This window comes from Pan paniscus, chromosome 12 (assembly GCF_029289425.2).
Source record: "Pan paniscus chromosome 12, NHGRI_mPanPan1-v2.0_pri, whole genome shotgun sequence".
In the NCBI taxonomy this organism is placed as follows: domain Eukaryota; kingdom Metazoa; phylum Chordata; class Mammalia; order Primates; family Hominidae; genus Pan; species Pan paniscus.
In genome coordinates, this window is record NC_073261.2 from 123,056,491 (window position 1) to 123,071,406 (window position 14,916).

General features: G+C 47.3%; 1 protein-coding gene across 12 annotated transcripts in view; it reads right to left on the reverse strand.

Annotated features, from left to right (window-relative positions):
• TRAPPC12 (trafficking protein particle complex subunit 12) overlaps positions 1 to 14,916 on the reverse strand; it is a 103,917-nt gene that overhangs the window by 25,407 nt on the left and 63,594 nt on the right. For 9 of the 12 annotated variants that reach the window (XR_004669647.4, XM_034952525.4, XM_063594668.1 and 6 more), the window contains one exon: positions 11,414 to 11,526. The exons of the other annotated variants lie outside the window; for them this stretch is intronic. Coding sequence is in view for 8 of the 9 variants with exons in the window: in XM_034952525.4 (XP_034808416.1) it covers positions 11,414 to 11,526 (113 nt within the window). In the remaining variant the exon portion in view is untranslated. The remainder of the gene's footprint in view (positions 1 to 11,413; positions 11,527 to 14,916) is intronic. 12 annotated transcript variants of the gene reach the window in all.

Below are 14,916 nucleotides of genomic sequence, written 5' to 3' on the forward strand. Positions count from 1 at the left end.
AAAAAGCACTCTCCTGGCTGGGGCAGAGGGACACACGAAACGACGCCAAGTGCCTGCAGGGATCTGGGTCACTGAGGTGCTTCAGCCCGAGAAGGGGACAGCTGGAGAAGGCCCCTATTGTTGACAGGAACATAGGCATATCAGACACAACCTTCTGACCCTCGGTGACTATTGTTTTATTTGTAGGGTGTGTCATTTAATGTCAATTAATAGGTCCCAGTGTGATGCAGAAGAGCATCCATGAGTGAAAGGAAAAGAAACAGCAGTTCACAGTTGGTAGCTTTTATTGCTGTCTATCTAGAGACAGTTGTCTGGCTTTATAAAGTAACAGTACATTGATTTACAAAAGGTTATTTCTATAAAGGAAAGTGACAGACACGTCCTCAATCCAAAGCCTGAATTATTTAGGAAATGCAGTTATTGCAAAAAAAGCCCGACAGTGTGCCGTTTGCAAATGTGGTGCGGCTGGAATTTCCTCCTTGGTTCCTTTTGCCCCAGACAAAAGGGAGCAGACTCCAGGGTCTATATCAGAGACCAATCAGCAGTCCCGTGTTTGTGTCCCAGAAGAATAAAGGCCCAGTACGCCACACCCGGTTCGTTTGGGAAGAGGCTCTGAGGAGTAGGGGCATGATCCAAATCACTGCACCCACACCCTCCCTGCTGGAAGCTGCTGAGGGCCCAGGCGAGGGCATAGGAGGAAGAGGACAGAGATGAGGCAACAGTGCCAAGTGCTTCAGGAAGATGCACAGAGCAGTAAGCGACCAGCCACAGGGGCAGAAGGACTGTGGAGGGCAGAGTGACCACAGGGGCCGAGGGGCAGAAAGGGCCGGGTGTTGGAGGCACCTTCCTGCACATTCCCTGGGAGCTGTTCCCGACGGGTTGAAGCTGGGTCAGGAGCTCCATGGAGCTGTCTGGTCAGGCGCCGGCAGTGTGGGTGGTGCTTAGCGCCTGCTGGGAAGTACCGGGGACGATGTATTTTACAGATGGGGGCGCAGGATGGTTTTTAAGCACAAACAGTATTCTGTTTGATTTCACAAAAATAAACCTGTGGAGGAGGCAGCATCATGCCCATTTGCAGGGGCCCTTCACACTTTCCACACACAGAGCAAAGTGCCGCAGTGACAAGAACAGGGATGTCCGGTGCCAGAAGACGTGGGTTCAAGTTCAGGCTGACCTTCAGCGTACCTTCAGCGTACCTTCTCTGAATTCCTATTTCCTTAGCTTCCCATTTTTTCACATGCCTGTTTTACAAATCACGGAACTCCAATGAGAATGTACTTGAAGCATTTTGTAAGCTTTAAAGATGCTGAATGGATATGAATTACAAATAAGAGGAGAAGCAACCAGAAATTAAACAATTCCACTGCCTCGGATTTTCCCTGTGGTTTCTCTTTCACCATCATCCCTGTACTAAACTGTGAAAGGTTTCGCTATGTGGGATCGGGGAGCAATGAAATTAATGCTGCACTGACTTCTAAATATTAAGTGGGTCTCTGAAACGTCCAGGAGCTTCCACAGCTCTGAGGTTTGGCTGCTGGGCAGTTTCAAGGTGCCTGGAGGTTGAAGGGAAGTCCTCTCGGAGCCCATGGGCCTCCCAGTACAAGCCGCATCCTGGCAGGGTTAAGTGCGGCTCACAACCACCAGGACGGGCTGGAGTGGAGGCAGGGGAGCCTGTCCTGCAGGGCCAGGAGAGGCCTGTGGATCCTGAAGTGGAACAGACCCAGCTGACCGGCCCAGTGTGGCAGTTTAAATGCGGCCATGCATTCCTGAGCACTGGACTTAGTGACAAGTCCAACAAACAGAACCAGGTGGAGGGGACATAGAGACCTCTGAGACCCGGCCGTGCAAGGCACTGTGGCTTCCTCCTCCTCCCTCCCTCTCTGCAGGGAGCCAGCTGCTATGCTGTGAGATGCACGAGAAGCCCTACAGAAAGAACCATGAGGCCAGGAACCCAGCCTCTCACCAACAGCAGCAGAACTCAGCGGGTGTATGATGGAGCCTCCCGGAGCCCAGTTCTCCAGCCCCAGCTGAGCCCTCAGGTGAGACACTGCGGTCACCATCGTAACTACAACCTCAGGACAGACCTGAGCCAGTGCGACCCAGAAGCTGTGCTGGACTCAAGACCCACAGAAATAGGAAGGTCATACATCCCTGTGGTTTTAGCCCACAGAGCTGCAGATAATCTGTTAGGCAGCAACTGATGGTCAACACACAGGCAAATCCAAGTTACCCAGCACTTTCAACTGAAGGCTTTGCATGAGGAATAGTGTATTGAGGCCACTGTACTGAACCATGTTGGAGGGTTAGTTTTGTTTAATTTGAAAATTCTGGGCTGGACATGGTGGCTCACGCTTATAGTCAGCTGTAGCACTTTGGGAAGCTGAGGTGGGAGAACTGCTTGAGTCCAGGAGTTCAAGACCAGCCTGGGCAACATAGTGAGACCCTATCTCTACAAAAAGTTTAAAAATTAGCCAGGCTTGGTGCTGCATGCCTGTAGTCCCAGCTACTCAGGAGGGCGAGGCAGAAGAATTGCTTGAACCGGGGAGGTCAAGGCTGCAGTGAGCCACGTTCATGCCACTGTACTCCAGTCTGGGTGACAGAATAAGACCGCCTGTCTCAAAAAAACAAAAAAGAAAAAAAAAGAAAATTCTGAACTGGGTTCTTCACTGGGTATCAGCATGAGCTCATCTCTGAAAGCGACTGTAATCATGAGAAGACGCTGCTTGGAAATGCATGGAAGAGGAGTTTGGAGAAAATAACAGATGGAACAGCTGTAGGGCTGAAGAGACGATTCCAGACTCAGACTGCTCTGTGCATAGTGTGGAGGGGCTGCTGCCAGCCCCACTGTGGGGGATACTGCACTGGGCATGTCATGGCCGGTCCAGGGATGAACAGGCTTCAGGCTAACAAGGTGGGGAACCATCAACACCTGCCCACAGTATGGGAGGGAAGATCAATTATTCAAAATTAAAAACCTGCTTGTGTTTTGTCCAAAGAATGAAGAAAATTACACGCCTTGAATGAATATCCCAGCTGCTTGACTCCATATATAACCACTACCACTTGATCTCAAGCAATATTTAAAAAGGCAATTTGTAACCTATTCATATTTAAAGAGACCTAAATCTATGTTCTCATCCTATGCAGTTATCCAGGAGGTGGTGAAGCAGGTTTTCTGGCTGGGTCACTGACACCTTCAGTGTGGAAAGTGCTGTCTGCAGGGGGCCTTGAGGAAGGAGCCTTTGCGTCTGTCCCTTTGGCGGCTGTCATGGGTCGTGGGTGAGCGCGGGATAGGTTTAGGGAACTGGTTTTATTCCCAAGGCATCTAATATACAAACTACTGGGAAGCTGGCACTAAGCCAAGGACCTGAGAACTTACTAAGTGGACCCTTTTGAGTGGAGACTAAAGCTTAGAGCAGCTCTGTTCTGGAGAGACTTAGATTTTGGAAAGTCCTGCGACCTTCCAGTCCCACCACAGTTTCCCAGGGGACCTTTTCAAAGTAAAAGAGTCTTCTTGGAGCTGCTCCAAAGCTCTCAAAGAATCATGAAACACCGACCACGTGCCTGGCAGGCACCGTGCGGGGTCACTGACGTGTGCCCCCTGGCCACCCCGGGGGGATCAGCAATGCTCTCACTTGCACAAAAAAGGCCGAAGCGGACACAGGCTGGACGGCTGGTCATGCAGCCGGCACTTCAGAGCGGACCTGGAAGTTTCCAGACTGTCAGCCTGACTCCAAAGCCACTCTCACAACCACTGCTTTTGGGACAGTGTCCTCTGGGCCCCTCACACCTTGAAAATACACTTTCTTCTTTCTACTCAGATCACAGATTGACAGAACACATACTGCCGAGAAAAGCAAGGCAAAGAATGCACGATTTAAGAATCATCTTACATCAAAGGCCTCTTCTCTGGGCTATCATGCCCGCTTCAGGGCTGGGTCACTGGCAAGGGCTATGGCCTTCGAGTTCACATTTGGTGCATTTGGTTTTGAATCAGGTTGCCACGGCTGGGTGGCGGGGTTGGGCATTCCTAAGTCCAAGTCCCAGGATTGGCCACGATGAACTCTAGAGGTTTCTGAAGGTGTGAATTTCCACTGCCAGGTCAAGACATTCCCCTGGAAAGCCCTGATGCCCAGTGCTTTCCGCTCCCTCTCCTTCTGCTGCTTGCACATTCTGAACGCACACGGGGTTCCAGGAGCATGGGCTTCAATGGCAAAGAGCAGGGAAGTGGCCTCAATGGATAGCCATCCTCACTCGGCCTTTCCTTTCTTCTCCCCACCTGCCAGTCATTCCCATCTCATCTGATTAAGCCACAATCAATTTGTTTTCTGTGGAAGCAGCAGAAAAGAAGGGCAACCAAACCCTCTGGGTCAGGCACGGTGATGGCAATAACTGGCCACTGTCGGTGTGCGGGTGGCCAGGCCCTGAGTGCTGGCCCTGACAGTGTTAGAGGCCAGCCACGCCTGTTGTCACTTATGTTTCTAACTTTGCTTAACAAATAAGACAGCAAAACTGAAGAATGTCCATCTGTCAAAAAACCCTTTTAGAAAAGATATTAACTCTTCCTACAAACAAAGCTCTCACTACCACATTAGCAATTATCAATAGAGAAGCAAAAGCTACATGGACATTGTTGAATACGTTTCTTTTCCAGAGTGCACGAAAATGTACCTTACCCTCTGCCTCCTCCAGCTGGGAGTGAGTCTGTAAAGAAGCACTTGGATGAACGTGAAACTCTCAGCCAAGCTGAGGTGGGGAAGCCGGAGGCTGCGGAACTGCAGGGAGGGATGGAGCTGAACTCAAGACTGGGCGGGCAGATGCAGGTCACTGACGAATGAAACTACAACCGAACAGTGCATCATTCCGTATGGATTATGTCTACTTATGCAAATGGCTTGCAGAAGTGTGTTTGCTTGGCTCTTTCCCAAATGGTCTGTGAAGCTCTCTCGACCCCAGAGGGAGACAGCCTGCAGGGCGCGTGGGAGGAGCAGGGTCAGAGGATGGCGGCACTGATTTTTCAGCAGCACGGGAAATTTATTTTAACTCGTGGTATATGTTCTTCTTCACTGATGCAATCACATTTGCAAACATTTACTAATTCACTCAGTGGCTCAAAGACAACAGATAAAACGAAGTACCCTGAACTCGTTTGTAAAGATCCTAAATGATGTCCTGCTAAAACTGGGCCCCATATAAAAATTCTCAACACTGTTCTAATCTAAAACACACATGCTGAACACAGACTCGAATCAGTCTTTGATGAATCTTCAACACAGGGGAAGTCGGCCCCCTAAGAATCCGTGGGGGATCAGCTTCCCGCTCTGCTCCCTTACCAGGAGCCTCGGCCCGGATTGTGCTCCCGGCACACGCCCTCCGCCCTCGTGTAACCGCGTAACCGGCTGCTCTCCACGCCCTACCCTCGCGTAACCGGCTGCTCTCCACGCCCTACCCTCGAGTAACCGGCTGCTCTCCACGCCCTACCCTCGAGTAACCGGCTGCTCTCCACGCCCTACCCTCCCGTAACCGGCTGTTCGCTGGGCTTCCTTTATTTTCGCTCCTGCCCCATGGTCTTCCTTCTTTCAATAGCAAAAGGTCTCATGACATGATAAAATGGATACACGGGTTGAGTGAGACGTGGATAAGAAAAGGGGAATGACACGGCCTTTCATCACATTGTTTACGCCACTAACACACCGGGGCATTCTTCCTCCAATGAGTATCACTTACTTCATCAGGGTCACATTGTAATGATAGTTCTGGCTTTAAATGAATGTGATGTCACGAGCACTTCACCACGTGAGGCCACACACACACAGCGGCACCCCGACCAGCCTCTTCCTCTGCTACTTCGGCAGCTACTGCGTCTCAAACCGCGCGACTCGACTCTCGTGAGCGGCAGCCCGCAGGTGACTGGGGCGGCCCTGTTCTGGCCTCTCCCCTGAGAGCTGAATGACAAGCTCCAACCCGCACGAGGCCTGGTCTGAGCGACTGGGGGCAGGCACTGCGCTGCCTGTCACTCCAGCTGCTCCCGAGCCCGCCCGCACCTCACTCTGCTGTCACCGAGGGCGGCTTCTTTTCCTGTGGGAAATCACGCTGGGAACTGAACCTGAGAAGATGTGACTTCTGCTGGAGTGGCAATTATCAGACAGCAGGGCTCGGCACACATCTGTACAAATGGCAGCGTGTTCATTTCCCGAGCAACCTGAATGCTCTGCGCTGACTTGATCACTACGGGATGAAAACCTTCCGCCGTCCTCGCTCGCTTCTTGCGCCACTGTTGACCCCCTTCTCAAGCATTCGATTCTACAGTCGTTCCTGACCTCCAGCCTGGAAACACTCCTTTGAAGATCAACAACAGATGCCACGCAAGCAGTGAAAAGAAATGGGACAGAGTGCTTTGGGGAATATGAACCAAGTATCTGCTTTCTTTCTAGAAACAACAATCTCAGTTTTGTAGAACGTCCTTGAATTAAGCATCTCAGATCAGCGTCAAGGCTCCGGGCCAGCCAACGGCCACCGACTGCAGCCCCAGCACTGGCCTCCGCCTGCTCAAGTCCCCCCTGAAGACCTGAGAGGAGGCGTCATCCAGGACTCCAGGGCTCGGCCTGGGTGTGGCCCAGCTCAGGAGTGGTAACTGGAAATGGCGGTGGTGGCTTCCCCACGCAGCTTCCCTTAGCAGCCTGAGGGGGAGCTGAAGACCAGGGGCCAGAGGTGCAGACCAAGGAGGGTAAACTGCGGGAGGAGGAGCTAATGGAAAACGGCACCAAAGGAAATCATGTTTAACATTCTGGACTCATTTCTTTTCACTCTGACTCTCCTCACCCACTGGAAGAGTCCGCAGTTCCCTGAATCTACTGAGAGCAATTTTTGGCAGGAGCAAGTGCAGTAGAGATTGCTAAAATTTCTGGAACTGTTCAAGTGACGTTTAAGACCAAACTTTAGAGCCCCTGCTTTACAAAGCATCAGAGAAAAGTCTGTATTTGGAGGAAAAAACCACAATCCTGATGGTCTAATTTCACAGAGAACCGCAGAGTGGTGCTCAAGGGTGAGGCTTCTGGAGCTGTGTGATGGGGCTCAGCCAGGCTCCATCGCTGCCTCACTGCAGTTGTCTGGGGAACACTTCACCTCCCTGAGGCCACTTTCCTCATCTGGGAACCGAGGATAATAAAATCACTTGCAGCTGCTGTGGGCATTAGAAGGGGGTAATCAACATAATGCATTCAGCACCTCACACATCCATGCAGCGTTAACACGTGACTGCACCTCAGTGCTGGGACGCACAGCACGTGTCCTGAGCAGAGCTGTGTGTGTGCGTGTGGTTTGGGGCAGGTGTGGTGAATACTTTAAACAATGCAGCAAAGGGCAGTCCACGGACGGAGAGGTCTCACTAACACATCCTTAGTTTAAGACTTCCTGAGGATTTCCTGGAGTTGCGAAGGTCTGGGAAAATCAGAATGTCATGCTGGAGAACCCTGGAGTCTCTGGTCTGACCTCTCTCTTTACTCACCAGTGGAGAGCAGAGGGGATCGAAGTCCACACCAAGCCATTCACTTTAATCCAGCAAATCAACACTGGCAGAATAGTGGTGGGCTGCCTTTTAGTATTTTTAGATTTTGCACTATGATATAGTTTGGACATTCACCCCCTCCAAATCTCATGTTGAAATGTGAGCTCCAGTGTTGGAGGTGGGGCCTGGTGGGGGGTGTTTGTGTCCTGGGGGTGGATCCCTCATGGGTGGCTTGGTACCATCCCTACGGCAATGAATGAGTTCTGGCTCTGTTAGTTACCTTGGGATCTGATTCTCAAAAAAAGTCTGGTGCCTCCCTCCTCCTCTTCTCTCTCGCTGTCTTTCTCACCATGTGACACACTTGCTTCCCCTTTGCTTTCTACTATGATTAAAAGCTTCCTGGCCAGGCGCAGTGGCTCATGCCTGTAATCCCAGTACTTTGGGAGGCCAAGGCGGGTGGATCATTTGAGGTCAGGAGTTCGAGGCTAGCCTGGCCACCATGGTGAAGCCCTGTCTCTACTAAAAAATAGAAAAATTAGCCAGGTGTGGTGATGGGCGCCTGTAATCCTAGCTACTCAGGAGGCAAGGCAGGAGAATCGCTTGAACCTGGGAGGTGGAGGTTGCAGTGAGCCAATAGCGCCACTGCACTCCAGCCTGGGTGACAGAACGAGACTCCGCTTCAAGAAAAAAAAAAAGCTTCCTGAGGCCTCACCGGAAGCAGATGCTGACACTGTGCTTCTTGTACAACCTGCAGGACTGTGAGCCAAAATACACCTTTTCTTTATAAATGACTCACCCTCGGGTATTCCTTTATGGCAAAGCCAAATGGACTAATACACACTTCTTGAGTAAAGAAATTCTAGCATGAACACAAACTGTCCCTTTTTAAATTCTGGAGGATCATGATGTATTGGTGATGGCTGCAAACCTAAAAGGAACAGGTGAAACAAGCATCGTCTACCCAACTGTAAACTCACTGAGGGCGAGGCTGCGTTCTGTTGAGTCCCGAACTGCCAGTGTGCAGTACTCAGTAGGTGCTGAAAGGACATTTGCTGCATGAACAAATGAACAAGCTCAGATAGAGCTGTTCTGGACAGCGTGGAGACGCATCGCTCCATGTCCCCGCAGTGCCCACTGTTCACATCCAGATAAAAACTGCTTCAGTTCAACACTGAACCAGCCACAGAAAGGTCAAGAATGCCCACATGCGGCCACGAGCCCCTAACGTGCAAGGAAGTGAGCGAGGAAGTTGGCGACGGTGCTTCTTCTCCTGCCAAAGGTGGCGGACAGGCAAGGCTGACTGTATGGTCATGCCCTGGGTCTTTCCCTCTTGGTCCAGGCATCCACCAGCTGTGCCACAGTGCAGCTCTCTCTCTCCAGAGGGTGTCAAATTTTAGGTCAGCACATAAAGGAACACATAGTAATTACATATTGAAATTAATGGTGAAAATCCTTTAAGGTGAAGACCAACACACACCTTTTCATAAATCCAACTGCTTGTTTTTCTTCCAGGATTAGAACGAATTGCGATTTCCTCATTTAAGTACCATAAGGAGTGTTGGCTTAGATTTGGATCATGCCATGGAAAAGATATGTATCTTTAAACATGAGAGATACCTGAAGTGCGGTTATGTATTCACAAGATGAGAGGCAGGTGGAACTGTAGACCAGCGGAGGGAACGAGAAGCATGAGTGGCTCTCTCACTGACGGTGGCCCCACGCCCAGTCAGCCTGAGAGAAACGTTCCTAGGATGTGACTGCACTAACCCTTCTGGTTTCTCCCCAACCCTACGATGCTTAGCTGTCAACTGCTGTTGCTTGGAAGCCCCCTCAAGAGTCTCAGGAGGGCCCAGCCCAGCAGAGCACAGGCTCGAGCCCATCTCCAGGCATCAGTCAGGGGGAAGGGGCAGGGCCCCATTCAGCACAGGGGTCTTCTGAGCAGATGTCAGTTGACCCCGGACAGCACTGTCCTTTCTTGGAGCAGAAATGCTGGTGCAGGGTGGAAGAGAGGACTCTCGGTCCTTCTCTCTTCAAACGGGACATGTTATAGTGATGAAGCCAGGCAAGTGATGAAGAGCATGGACTTTAGAGCCAGATGACTTGGGTTCAACTCATGTGATCCTAAGTTACCTAACCTCTCCGTGCCTCAGTTTCCCCATCTGTAAATTGGGATAATAACATCTCCTTCATAGGGTTGTGATAAGGATTAAATGAGTTAATATTGGAACTCAGAGCAGTGGCTGCCTCATAATGAATGCAACAAAGGTGTCTGTCAGGTGGAGTAAGTGCAGGTGCCCAGAGCAGCGGTGTGGGAAGCTCCTGCTCTCTGCTCCACCGTCCCTGCTGCTTCATAGCTAGTGCTAAGTGGCTCCTCTCATCGTTACACTGTAGTATGCAGGTTTTCTTTTTTTTTGAGACAGAGTCTTGCTCTGTTGCCCAGACTGGAGTGCAGTGGCTTGATCTCGGCTTACTGCAACCTCAGCCTCCTGGGTTCAAGCGATTCTCATGCCTCAGCCTCCCAAGTAGCTGGGATTACAGGCATGAGCCCCTGTACCCAGCCTGTAGTATGCATTTAAGGAGCATAATTCTGAAATAGGACATACTTCAGGACCAGGAAAGCTGACTTGCAAAACTACTTCAACTAACTTGGCTTTTCCATCCACAAATCACCCTATGGCCCAGAATTTTCTCTCTCAAATACTATAAAGATTTCCTACAATGTGACATGGAGGATAATGAAAAATTCGTATAGTTTAGAAAGTCACTGATTTAGAACTTCTCAATTTCAAGTTATGTGCTTCCGATTTCTGTAAATAAAATTAAACCCCGTTTTAAGATTCAAGAAGTGTTGAAATGTAAAAAAGTTGGTAACATGATTCTCCATCAACTGATATAGTACAGAAAGCAAACAATTTTTCTTTTTATCTTTTAAGTTATGGTATTAAAAAAATGGAAGTGGGTACAAAGCCCAGGACAACAAGGGGCCTAGAAATGCCTGTTTTTTCTCCACAGATAAGGATAAAGAGGGCCCCTTCCTTCCTTACTAGGAACACTGTTAACACCATCATCTTGGAACTCCGCAAAACTTCTACCACAACAGTTAGGAAGTGAAAGGAGGAATCTGACAAGAAGAATCTTAGTTTTCCCAAAAATTATAATATGCTGCTGCTCCTAATAACTGCTTGTTGTTGTAGTTTTCAAAGTACTTCCGCATACCTTATGTCACTGAACCTATACAGGAACACTGTGATGTGGGTAGAAAGGCAGGATCATTCCTAATCTGAGATGAATACTCTACAACAGCCTGTAGACAGCAAAGTCTCTGAGTCCCACATTTCTTCCCAATGTCAGTTAGTGTAATAACGTGCCACTTTGGTGGCTCCCACATTAACTGTGACTTCACAACCAAGAATGAGTCCGAAAACACTCCGACTCTGCCTTTGCAGTCAGGATCATGAGTGACAGTTGCCATAATGCAGGAGCACTTACTTGGATTTGAAACCTTAAACCATGATTGCTTTCAGTACTGCTCCGGTACCTCTGTCTGCACGTGGCAGGTGCGTGTGGGCACTTGTGGGACACAGGGGTGGTCTGGCACACTGACCTTGAAGCTTCAGCTGGCAGCCTTGGCAAGAAAGATGTCTCTGCCTTTCAGCTTCCCATAGTACCAGGCAGTAAGAATTACAGGACTCAAGCTCTGCTAGAAACTCTTACCATCCCTAAAAAAGATTTCAGCAAGAGCCACGACTACCAGGCCACACAAACCGGGTCACCTAGCCTTCTGAAGGCAGAAGCAGCGATGGTGCATGGGGCAGGACGGGCAAGGAACAGCATGGGCATGTCCTGTGGGGAGAGCGTGGAGGGCATGTTCTCCCCGTGGCAGGGAAGAATGACAGCGCCACCTACCTTGCTGCAGACAGTCTTCACCTTGTGCAGTCTATCCAGCGACTCCTGTGGGTTCCCCAGGTACTGCTGAAGCTCCGCGTGCAAGATGCGCATCGAGAAGGGGACCATGGAGCCTGGAATCCAATCAGTGCTGAGTGAGTTTGTTTGCCATAACTGAGCACGCATTCATACTTGGCACACTTGAAGGAGGCGTCACAGATGTCCCAGCAGAAGTGATGACAGATCCCTTTATTTCTTGTGAAGTATTTAACGGTGTCAACTATAAAATACATGCTGGTTTTCTCTATGGAGCTCTATCTATGTATGTCTCGACAATTATCAGAGGAGACAGGTGGATGACACCACAATTTCCAAAGCTACACTGCAATCATTTAGAAACGATCCTAAAATGAATGAAACAGTAGAGACCACCAACCCCTCCTCCAATAAAAGAAAAACCAGAATGCTCAGATATTCTTTCATATTTCTTTAGTTTAGCAAGCTCGAATGGTAGGTTGCTTAGCTTGGGTTCCCCAGAAGGAGACCCTGAAGGGAGAAGCCGTAAGCCAGCCAGTGGTTCCGGAAGTGCTCCCGGGAAAACCAGTGGGGAGGAGGCGAAACTGAGCACAGGTGCGTCTCAGGCCTGGGCCCTGGGGATGGGCCTCCCACTGGATTCCGTGTGGCCCTGGAGCCTGCGTTCCGCCTCTGACAGGAGGCAAGGGAGCTGGAATTGAAAAATCCATCACCCAGAGCTGCCTGGCTTTGAGTGTGCTAAGAAGAGGAAGAAGCCCAAGAGAAACCCCCTTTATATCGTATCACCTGTGGCTGCATCATCTCTCAGGGTAAGGTCAACTTTTTGTTGATATTGTGTTCTCTTCTAATAGGATTTGGAATTTGATCTGTAGTATGTATACTAAGTAGATAACAATCATCAAAAAATCAAATAGCGTGCACTGATTATAAATGAGATAAAGAATAGAGAAATGCCAAAGAGGGCAATCACATAGATTCAGTAAAGTGCTTTTCAAAATAGGCCTAAGCGATGAATATTCGGATCTGGAATGTAGTCTGAAAGATGGTGAGAAAACACGCGTATGACTTCTGCAAGCCACTTAACGTATCTGTGCCTCAATGCATCCATCTGTCTATTCATTAACCATTACTGAGAATGGGCCGTGACCACACTGAAATGAGCTTTATTTTTATGGTCTTTAATAACAAAGGTCCAAAAAGAAGACAGTCAAAATTAAGGAACACTATGGAAAACAGTTCTATTGTGATTATAAGCCTGGAGAAAAGAAAGGTAACAATTATTGAACTTAAAATGTTTAAACTTTCTTTTTTGATGCCACTAAATAATTTCTGTATCTCAAGAGAATATCTGGCCGAGCTTAAGTTACAGCCTGAGTCACTTCGGTTTTCTAGAAATAAACATTTCTAGACCATCCGCATAATGACATAGGGGACTGGCCTACAATTAAGTCATATGTAAGTCATGTCACTGTGGAACCGGCCCAACATGGTAAGTTATATGTAAGCCACGTCACTTCTATCCTTCTGTCTCAAGTAGAGAAGGGGCCAGAATCACTCCTGTGTGGTTTATCACTTACCACAAGGGAGAGAATATCTCAAGAACCCTTCAAGCTCTGTAAGATAAGCACAGAAACAAACCTCTACTGGAAGTTCTCAAACCCAACTTGGGACTAGCTGTTAATACTCTGATCTCAGTTTACAGACTAGCTGTTAATACTCCGATCTCAACGTACAGACTAGCTGTTAATACTCCGATCTCAATTTATAGACTAGCTGTTAATACTCCGATCTGGAATACAGTTTGGTGGATGGTGAGAAAACAGGCTGTGTGACTCCTGCCACTTCACCTGAGAAGGTGGCAGAAAGTTAGCTGCCCCTTATCCTGACAACTGCCCATGGACATGGGGGTGCTTCTGGATGTAAAAGCACATGTGAAAATATTTTGAACTAAGTGAAAATAAAAATACAACTTATCAAAATTTGTGGGATGCAGCAAAAGCAGTGCTGAGAGGAAGCTTTTTAGCATTAAATGCATATATTGGAAAAGAAAGATCTGAAACCAGCTTCTACCTTTGAAAACTAGAAGGAAAGAAAGAGCGATATAAGCCTAAAGTAAGCAGTAGAGAAGAAAATAATAAAAATATTTTATTATAATAAGAAAATAAAATATTTTATTATAATAAGAAAATAATAAAAATATTATTGTATTATATAAGAAAATAATAAAAATATAATAATAAAAATTAGAGCAGAAATCAGTGAAACTGAAAACAGGAAATCAATAGACAAAATCAACCAAACCAAAAACATATTCTTTGACAAGACCAATAAAACTCTGACAAGACCAATAAGTCTCTCCCCAGGCTAGTCAAAAAACAGAGGAGACATAAACAACTAGTACTAGAAGTGAAGGACTATTACTATGGATCCTATGAACAGTAAAAGAATAGTAAAGGAATATTATGAACAGCTCTGTGTCCATACATTTGGTAACTTGGATAGAAAAAGAAAAACCTTTCCAAAAAGCAAGCCCCAGACCCAGATGGTCTCACTGTGAATTCCACCTAACATTTATGGAAGAAATGCTACCAGTTCTCTACAATCTCTTTCAGAAAACAGAAGCAGAGGAACGCTTTCTAACTTCTTATATGAGTCTGGCATTACCCTAATACCAAAACCAGACAAAGACGTTACAAGAAAAAAAAACTGTAGACCAATATGTCTCATGAACATAAATGCAAAAATCTTCAACAAAATTAGCAAACCAAATCTAAGAAAACTGAAGTCAACAAAAAATTAGCAACCAAATCCAACAATGTATAAAAAGAATTATGAACCATGACCAGACAGAATTTATTCCAGGTATGCAGGGGTGATCTAACATTCCAAAATCAATTAACATAATCTACCACATCAAACAGGCTAAAGAACAAAAATCATATCAATAGATGTAGAAAAGCATTTAACAAAATCCAGCACCAGCTCGTGATAAAAACTCTCAGCCAAATAGGAATAGAGGGAAACTTCCTCAACTTAATAAAGGACATCTACAAAACAACTGCAGCTAACAACATACTTAAGAGTGAGAAACTCAGTGACTTCCCCCTAAGATCATGAATAAAGCAACAATGTTCCCTCTTATCTCTTCTACTGAACATTGTACTGGAAGTTCGAGCTAATGCAATGACAAGAAAACCAAAGGTACACAGACTGGGAAGAAGGAAATAAAACTACTTGTTGGCAATGACATAATTATAAAGAACAATCTCAAAGAACAAAAACACTTCTAAACTAGGAAGTGATTAAAGGTCACAGGATACAAGATCAATATGCAAAAGTCAACTGGCTTCCTAGATACTAGCAATAAATGATGGGAATTTGAAATTAAAAACACACTATCATTTCTACATAAATAAGTGAAATACCCAGGTATAAAATGGACAAAATATGCACAAGAGCTATAGGAAGAAAACTATAAAACTCTGATGAAA